The 9,698-nt window shown below is 34.9% G+C and overlaps 1 protein-coding gene across 1 annotated transcript; it reads left to right on the top strand.

Annotated features, from left to right (window-relative positions):
* The first annotated feature begins 3,104 nt into the window (after nucleotides 1-3,104).
* Nucleotides 3,105-9,335, top strand: LOC104900110 (methyl-CpG-binding domain-containing protein 5). The gene is made up of 3 exons (XM_010687456.4): nucleotides 3,105-3,731; nucleotides 8,427-8,540; nucleotides 8,773-9,335. Exons 1-3 carry the CDS (start codon nucleotides 3,330-3,332, stop codon nucleotides 9,019-9,021), a joined length of 765 nt encoding a protein of 254 aa, XP_010685758.1. The 5' UTR covers nucleotides 3,105-3,329; the 3' UTR covers nucleotides 9,022-9,335.
* Nucleotides 9,336-9,698: the final 363 nt, after the last annotated feature.

Here is a 9,698-nt window from a genome sequence, read left to right as displayed (position 1 = left end):
GGCGGCGCGAGGGTGGGGGAGGGGCTGCGAGGGGTGGGGTAGGAGGGCGGCGCGAGGGTGGGGGAGGAGGGCGGCACGAGGGTGGGGGAGGGTCAGGGGTGGCGGGTGGGTGGTGGGGTGGTGGGTTAGGGTTAGTGTTAGGGTTTAGTATTAGGGTTAGGGTTTAGTGTTAGGATTAGGGTTAAGATTAGGGATTAATTAGGGTTAAAGTAGAAAATTAGGGTTAATGACTAACGGCGGTTAACGCCGTTAGTCATTAAGGGCATTTAAGGGTACCCCATGTATTAGTTTGAAACTTAGGGGTACCCTGTGAATTTTGAAAACTTGGAGGGTACCAGGTGAATTTTTTGAAAACTCGGGGGTACTTGGTGAAAAAACCATTAAAAATATTCAAAATACTACTATTATTATTATTCATTATTATTACTTATCATTATAATTATTATTTAATATTTATATTATTATTGTTTAAGATATTATTTATATATTTATTACATTTAATTTATTTCAATGTAATATAATTCAATTCAATTCAATTCAATTCAGTTCAGTTCAGTTCAGTTCAGTTTAGTTCAGCTCTGATAAGTTCAGTTCAGTTCAGCTTCGATAAGTCCAGTTCAGTTCAGCTTCGATAAGTTCAGTTCAGTTCAGTTCAGCTGTTTTATGCCGAAGAGAACATGCCCTTAAAGCTGAATCAAATTAATTCTTAATTTATCATTCATTTCTTACAACCAATAGAAAAAGGTCGCTACCTAAAAGAATTTTTGAAAATCCAATTAAATGCATTAACCAATAACGTAACGCCAAGCGTACAAAAATCATTACCATATATGTCTTGCAAATTAGCCATAATTTCGAAGACTAAAAGCATAGAATTTATTGAATTTTTCCCGACAGCATAATTTAAGCAAAGGTTTATAACTTACCAAATTAGTGTGATTATGATTGATTTATTTTGTATATAGAATCAATTTTGTCCTTGATTTTCGGAAATTAAGCATCATGCCACATGCATACTTGCAATGTGGAAGCAACACATCAACAATTTTGGATCATAATACACGTGGCATAGTTCTTGTGAGGAATATTTTGGAGGCGACATTTGGCAGAATTAATATTAGCTTGACATGTAGGATTTATGTACCTAGCTTTATATATATATATAGATATATAGATGATATTTGGCTCATTATGCCTTGAAACTTTGAAGATTGAAGAGCTTGTGGTTACGGTCTTACAGAATTCCAAATCAGAAAGCATTTAAGTTATCGAGCATGAGAGGGAATGAAGGAGCTTGAAATTTGCCTAGCTGGATGATGTATAATATAGATAAAAAAATTTGTTTCCACATGGAGAAGTAAAATTTTGTATCAAATATAATTTAGTGATTCTTAAAGAAAAATTTATGGTATTTTAAATGGCATTTAGCACTCTAAAACCCATGTATGAACATACAAGGTTTCTTTATTGAGAAAGTTGAGTGAAACTCCATTTTAACTCAGATACAATTCTTTAAGATTTTTCGGATAGAATAAGTTGCTCCACAAATAAGTTTAGAAAACTTGTTACACTATCCTTTGTTTCTCATGTTCTTTATAAGCATCTCTTTGTGAAACCTAATGAATATCATATTGATTCCCTTACATGAGGAGTAAGTCATGTTGATCGAAGCACATTAGTATTTTGTTTTTATCATGTTTCTTAGTTTATGTTCTATTATTGTCTATGATATACAAAAATAAAATATAGACTCAATCTTCTATCTTTCATTTCATCCGGAAAAAGTCATGTTTTTGTCAACAATGTTTTTATCATTTGATCCAATAATTTTTCATTAGACAGGAACAAATTTGATAAACATTTCTTAATAAGAGACACGGTGAGAAGATTGATCTCCTACAATCTCAACCTTACATGTCTTAATCTTATAAGGATGATATATAACAATACAATCTTACTTTTTGAGCTACTATGTATTTGACTTATCAAAACCCAATTGAATAAGGTCAATGTCAACATTGAACTTGGCTAAATACCTTAAAAGTTAAGTTAAACTAACCCAAGCTCAAATCAAGAATAAGCATGTAACAATTCCACTTTAACAAAAGATTAATATATTTACATAGAATAGTTATTTAAGTTTTTTGACTTAAAAGACTACATGAGTTATTACATGTGAGAAACGGTGTGGACTACTAAAATGCAAAGAAATAAACCCAAAGTCGAATCTTAACCAAACGAAATCGACAAAGTAGTACTTAGGTAGTCGAAGATCTGTAACTTAAAATATACAAGGCCTAGACGAGTTACATGTCGAGTCAAATCAAACTAATTAAAGTATAAATACTTAGCAAGTTCGAATATAAATCTAAACTATATCGAAATTAATAAGGATTATAATTTTATTTTTTTGGGTCACCTTTTTGTTTTTTTTTTTTTGTAATAAGAACCATGTCCAAAGTTAAACTCTTATAGTTATTTGGGTCTTGCTATGTTTTAGCGTGTGAGCATGTTTTTTTGGGTTTCGTTTGAGAAATCTCTTGTAAGAATAATTTTCTCTGGGCTGTCCTTGCAAAGGATCACTCACCCACTGGCTTAACGAGCCCCAACCCCTCCCCCTCCACAATATTGAAATTTGCTTCTATCGAGACTTTAACCATGGTCTTCCAGGTAAGAGATACAAAGCCATACTATTGGACACAAGAGTCCTTGGTTATCACCATGTATAATATGTATACTATATATGTGTGTCATGGTACGATGTATTAGAATGTCTTAGGTGGACCAGGTGTCCTAGTCCACAATAATTTATTACTAATTATATGAAACAAAAACTATTTATGTTAGAAAAAAAAACTGATTATATCATACGAAAGCCAACTATATTATAAAAATACTAACTATATCATACAAATAAAAATTGATATACTCCATTCAATGACACCCGATGCACAATAAACTATTATGAACCGTGTCCATTGAAGTGTTTTTAACAATCTATAATTTATAGTGTATACCATAATTTAGGGAAAATGATAATGTAGTCTTGTTTTGGCAATATATGAAGTACTAGTACCTTAAGTTCCAAATTTAGGTCGTTAAAGAAGATCCAACGGTAAGTCAAAACAACAATTGCAACAATCAAATAAGAAATAAATGTCCCCTTCTCTTCTCTGCTCTCATTCTCATTCCTCATAATTCTTAATCTCTTATACCCTCTTTTCTTTGGCTATTTCCTCAATATTCCCAGAAAACACTCACACTTTCACTTATAAAATACTCTAAATAATCAATCTTTCACACCCAATACATTTGCAGCTCTACTTCCCATGTCCCCTAAACTTACTCCTCTTTACCCAATCTCTCTCATGGAAGAACCCATCTCAGAAATCGACCCAATTCAACCCGACCCACTTCTCAAACCCGGCGCATTTATCGACCCAAACCCATCTTCAAATGGGAAGAAATCATCCAAGCGCAAGTCTACCTCCACCGTTGATTCTGCTGCGTTGGACACCTCTCAGCCGTCTGATCAAAAGAATGGAGTAACTTCTAATGGAAAGAAATCATCATCAACCGTTGATCCTGATTCTGCTTCGGTGGACGCATCTCAGCCGTCTGATCAAAAGGGTGAAATTCCGGCGACTCCTAGACCTGATTGGTTGCCTTCTGGGTGGACTTTTGTTGAACGTGTTAGGGCTTCTGGTGCTTCTGCTGGTTCTCGTGATAAGGTATTCAAAGATTTAATTTTAAATTTCAAGATCTTTTATTTTTTAAAATTTTGGTTGATTTTGATTGTGGGTATTTTTATTAAGGGCGTGTTCGGCAACTGTAGCTGTGGTAGTAGCTTCTAGCTGTAAGAGTAGTTGTTAGCTGTGGTGGTAGCGGTTAGTTGTGACTTGTGAGAGTAGTTTTGAGGAAGGATTATATTGATTTATGTATTTTAAATGATTCTTAGTGATGTTGGATGATAAACTTGATTTCTTTAGTTTAGTGGATTAGAAAAAGAAAGATGATTTGAAATAGTAATAAGAAGTTTGTGAATTGTTGTATTATACTTTAAATAGTAAGTGTTGGATTATATTGGGATAGACGAAAAAGGAAAGTGTGAAGTTGATTTTTGAGGCATATTGATATGGAGTAGTTCCAATATCATTTTTTTTTGACATTATGTTTGTAGGAAAAGAACATGAAGTGTCATTGTGAAACATTTGTAGAGACAATGGTTATTACATTGATGATAGTGGAGGTAGTTTCAGTTTAATTACGATTGTTGAATTTTTATCAGCTCAAAGCTATTATTATGCTTCTTGATTTGGTTGATTTTGATTTCGGAATATTTTCTTTTAGTGTATGTCTACTTCCTTACTTTCGTGGTGCTTGGAAGTGAGACCGCTATCACTGTTGTGTGTTTTGAAGCTATGATCAGTGTCTTGTGATGGATGGAACTGGTGTATGAGGTTTGAGTCTTTGAGGTATAGTAAGAAATGCTTATGAGTTAACATAGGAGAATGAATCATGAGATTTATTGTTTGTAGTTATTGGATTTGCCAAGAAATGCCTTTTAGGTTGGCTCTAGAGGATGATAAGACATGTTTTATGTGGTTTATGATGAATCTAAAAGCTATGGAGGACCGATACTGACCGAGCACTTGATAAAGTGAGCTTATTGCCTTATTTCAGGCCAAAATTTAGTGAACTAGTCTGCCTATTGGCTGGATTTTGCTGCTGTTGACAACTTATGGCTTTTACTTGATGGAAGCTGTCAGTTGAAGCTTAACCATCTTCGTACTTTGCCTACTACAGTTGCATGGTGATTGAAGCTTGAACGCTTTTTCAGGTTGCTCTAGTATATAAAAAGGTCATGATGGGAACGATATTGATGAGGTGTAAGGACTCTTAGCTGTTAGTCTTTGAGCTTCTGTCACGGCAAGTGACTCTTAATTAACCTAGCATTTTCTTGGCCGTTACCAAATTAGCATACATTAAAGCTTCTTGTCAAGGACGCACCAATGTTAGTTTCAAAGCTACAAGGGCTGCGTGGATAGCCCTATGTTTATCCCACTTTGGCGCTTCAGGGTGTTAGACCTGGCCATATTCAAAAAATTGGATTCTTTTTCGCCTAACCTGAAGATTTTGAGTGCCATACCAATGTTAATATATCACATTTACCGAAATTAATAAGGCAAATCGAAAATTTCTGGTTATATGGTCCAACTAGTTGACGGTAGACATCACGTGATTATATTTTCTTTAAGGATCCGTAAGGTTTAACATGGATAAATTGTTTTGAAGTTGGGCTTCTTGTTAAACTTCACTTAAGAACTTGGATCTCACTGCTTCAAATCAACTCTAGATAATTAGACAAGTTTCTTGGGCCCTCTTGGAGAAATATGTCAATGTCTCTAGATCTGCACAAAGGCAAGTTTTAAGAAGTTTGAGCCTTTGGTGCTGAATACCAAGTGATGGCTATATAGGACAATGAGTTGGCGTTGGATGGTTTGTCCAACAATTCTCCTTCATATGAAAGAATATACAGTTCTGAGGTAGTGTACGCTGCTGGGAGGGATACTTAGTAACATCTACGCCATTAGCTAATGGATCGTGGAAGCTTAGCGAAATTCTCTTAAGAGGACAGAAGAAAGCAGATGATCGTGATTCAAGACCGTAAGTTATATTATATAAGTATGTATATATGTGGCCTGAGAGACATAATCCATTGTTTACTGGCATGACATAAGCGGAATGTGAACGAATGTATTCTTTGACTGTTTTTGCTGTTCACTCCCCCGATAGTGGTGGAGAATAGATTAGTCTTTTGTTTTCTTTATTAGTTTTTTCTTTTGTTTTCTTGGAAGAGTGTGTTTTGAATTTGGTTGCTGTGTAAAGCTCAGGCAGGGATGAACTTTATGCAAAAGAACCAAAAATGTTTCACTAAAACCATTAGACCTTTGGTTTCTCTTGGCTGTTGCAGCTGCTGTACTAAAAGTTTGTTTCTTTACCTAATTATCATGAAGTTTGGTCTTGACTCATCAACAATATAGTATATATAGCTAAGTTAACTGTGTTCAATACGCACCAAAATCCATGTCCAATGACCATTTTCGAAAATACAATACAAATTCATATTTGGAGAAGTTAACATGAATACTCCTAACTTTCATTGACCTTCTCAAAATAATCTTTAGTTTTCGGGTTCCATATAAAAATAACCCAGTGAGTTATCTTTGTTGAACCTATATATAGGTCCGTTGTACACAGCAAAAACTTGGGATTATTACTAATAATAAAGTTTTAGAGTTCATTAGATCAGATCAGTGAAAGTTGGTTCTATTCATGTAAAGTTTCCTTCATTTTTCTGTTCTTTTTTTCGTTCCTTCTTCGTAAATACACAGAGCGATTAATTTGTGAACATGTTCGGTTGTTAAACATCCATCTCTGAGTCTGTGATGACACTGGATGAGAGGAAAGTGTCTACTATTTCAGTCCTTGATAAGGTTTTCTGAATACTAATGTGAAAGGAGCATTTTTGGGAGGTTTAGGCATTATTTGTGGCTGCTATTTCCTAGATCTAAGCATGGTAAATGTGGCCTGAGAGAGAATTTGAATGAAAATGCTAAACATAAACATGAAAATGGATATTCTAATTTTTCACTTGCACGCAGGAAAGATGAGTACATTTTATAGACCTTCAAGTTCAATGGGTTCATTTGGTAGTTTTAAATTGCCGCGGCTATGGAAGTCTGAGATATTCATTGGTTGCTTTTAGTCTAGCTTATAGTGCCTGACTGACTACCACAACCTTGAGGTTTGAGTATCATTTTTTGGGAGCTTTATTTTGTATTGTTTACATATATGCCACAAATCTTCTGAACTTGCTCAAACCTAACTAAATATATTAGCCATGAGTTGAACAGAAATTATTAGCCGCAAACTGAACTGAATTGAACTTAAGTTATTAGTCATGAGCTGTATACTTTTACTGAATTTAATTGAACACGGCTGTTCTTATTAGCCCTGAATTGATCATATCTAAACTTTTTTGGATCAAACTCACTTTTAAGAAGTGAAAGGAATAGGTATGTCTAATTCTGATAATAGGTTCAGGGTTGTTGTCAATAGAGATTACACTATTGCAGTCTAGGTGGCTGCAAAACTTTCAAGCTTAAGAATATGAATAGATTGGAGATTCTGCTTTCTCTTCAGATTCACGGAGCCTGATTGGTTTTTTGAAAGACCTTTATTATAGTCTTTCTTGAATATAGAGTTGGACCTGAATAGCAGCTTGCTGATTCTAGCTGTTGACTCTTGGGTACATCCAGCAGACTGTTTTTCTAACTAGTTCTTTATATGAATCTTTGAGTTGAGAGTGCTGAGAAAGATATGGGTTATTTACTTATTATCCTTAAGTATTCTCTGTATCGACAATCATTATAGGATCGGAGCATATATGGAAATGGCAATCATGCCGTAGCTATTAAGTACAGGGAAGAATAAGCTAGTGATTTTCAATTTGATCTGTGTGTTATAGACTGACTATCACCTGCTGTGAGATTGACTTCTAGTTACTACTAGTGATTTTACACTTAAGAACCTCCCGTTGATAGCTCTTGCTCTTAGTAGCCCCTTATTGTTGTAAGCTTTTAATTTGAACTTTGGTGAGAAGAGACTGCTGCTAAGAAAGTTGAAGTGGTTCACCTTCTCAGAAGAAGTTCATATCTACTAATTAAGAAAAGGGATTGTTTCCTCAAAAAAGAATGTAATTTCAGGTTTCAGATTACTGAATGTGAATTTTTTAGGAATGCTAAATGCATACATCGTTGGTAGCATCATTGCTTTTTCACTTGTTTAATGGGACTAGACAGCGAGGGTTGTAACCATATTTTGCATTTCGCTATGGGTGCTGTCGGCCTCATGTCAGATCTCTGTGAGTAGACACTGGCTTATTTCATAGTCTAAAATATCATGGAGAAGCAATGCCGTTCATCTAAATACAGTCAGATATTAAAAGCCACTGAAGAAAATGAATGAGAAAACATGGAAACAAGCTTGTTTATATCAGGAGAGATAGCAGATAAACAAAGAGCATCTCTCTTGCTTCTTGTTCAATGTTATATGTGGGGCGCATAGAGATCACTCTACACTTTACATTTTACACAGAATAAAACCCTATTAATGACATTGACTCTCGAGCTTTTAGCTTTTCTCCAACATGGTTCTTTGTGCAAATACAGCAACAGTACCTTCTTTGTAGATATGTGGATAAACTGCAATGTCATCATTCTTTTTTTCTATTATCTCAAGATGATATTTTGCTATCAGATTTTTCTTTTTCAATGCCAAGATACTGTATTTCACATCTTTCTTGTCCCTGAAATTTGTGGTTGATAATTGTTGTGAGCTAAATTGACTTTCATCCTTGACAGTATTATGTCGATCCAGTGACACAACGTCGGTTCAGGTCAAAGAAAGAGGTGCTTTACTTTATCGAAACAGGAATGATGAAGAAGAAAAAGAATGATTCTGATGCTGATGCTACGGTAAGTTGAATATCATCCCTTTTCAGAACTTTAGCAGCTCTTTTTGGCTCTTTCCTTCACTTCATGAGCTTCACTATTTAGCTAACTGTTCAGTAACTAACCCGAGAGAGGAAAACGGGTGGGCCACAACTACTGGAACTACTGAATTGCCTAAATAAGCATTTGCATAATCTATAAAGTTGAATTGTTAGAAGCTCGGTGTTCATAATAGCCTTGGGTTTCGCTTTTGCAGCCTGGGACTGACTCTGCTGCAACCCCAAAGCGGAAGAAATTCGAAACAAAGGCAAAAGATTCTTTGAAGAACTTCAATTTTGATGATGTTCCAGCGAAGGTTAAATGGGAGTTGACAGATATCTATGAAGGGACTTGGAGGCCGTTAAGTAACGGCGTCGATCGAGTTCCTGAATCTTCTAAGCAAGAATGGAGTGCAGCCTTTACATACCTTACATTACAAAATGCTGGCAGAGCAACATTCATCTGAGACTTGTTTTTTTCTTGGTTGTGGGATTTCAACACATACTAACAAACCACAGTAGTGAACCATGTTCATATAGTATCTTTCTTATTGCTTTTATTTTTGGGGATGAATATATGTGAATAACATTTTGTGGTTCATGGTTCTTTTGACATACTAGGACAAGTTAGTTTAAAAACTAACTAGTTAGTTTCCTTTTGTAGTTTTATTTTAACTTTGTAATTTTGAGTTTGGCTCATTTTGGATACCTGTTTTTCTATATCTTTATGGATTTACGGGGCCCTTTATTATTTGCTCTTATGCAAGCTTACATTTTACTATATGCTTTCAATTATTTCCTACGAAATAGCTCTTTATATACTGATGGATACTTTGTCTCTACCTTAATGAACATCTTACACATTTTCCCTCAAAAAGAAAAGAAATGCTTTCAGTTGTTCCATTTCCTCAAAGACTACGTAATATCCAAATTTTGCACGTCACTTGATTCACTGCAATAATGCCTATTGATCAGCATGGATAGGCAGTAAATAGCTATATGCGGCGAGGCATAAACGCATCTTTTGGTACTTTTGGAAGAAGTTTGGGTATTAATAAAATATTTTTTTTCCTTACAACTTTTTTTTTGATACCAATACACTTGCATTTGGTAACCATTTGAGAATAATATTTTTTTTTAAAAG

This window comes from Beta vulgaris, chromosome 7 (assembly GCF_026745355.1).
Source record: "Beta vulgaris subsp. vulgaris cultivar EL10 chromosome 7, EL10.2, whole genome shotgun sequence".
Lineage (NCBI taxonomy): Eukaryota > Viridiplantae > Streptophyta > Magnoliopsida > Caryophyllales > Amaranthaceae > Beta > Beta vulgaris.
The sequence above is the reverse complement of the archived record's forward strand: the minus strand, read 5'-3'. Positions and strand labels throughout refer to the sequence as shown.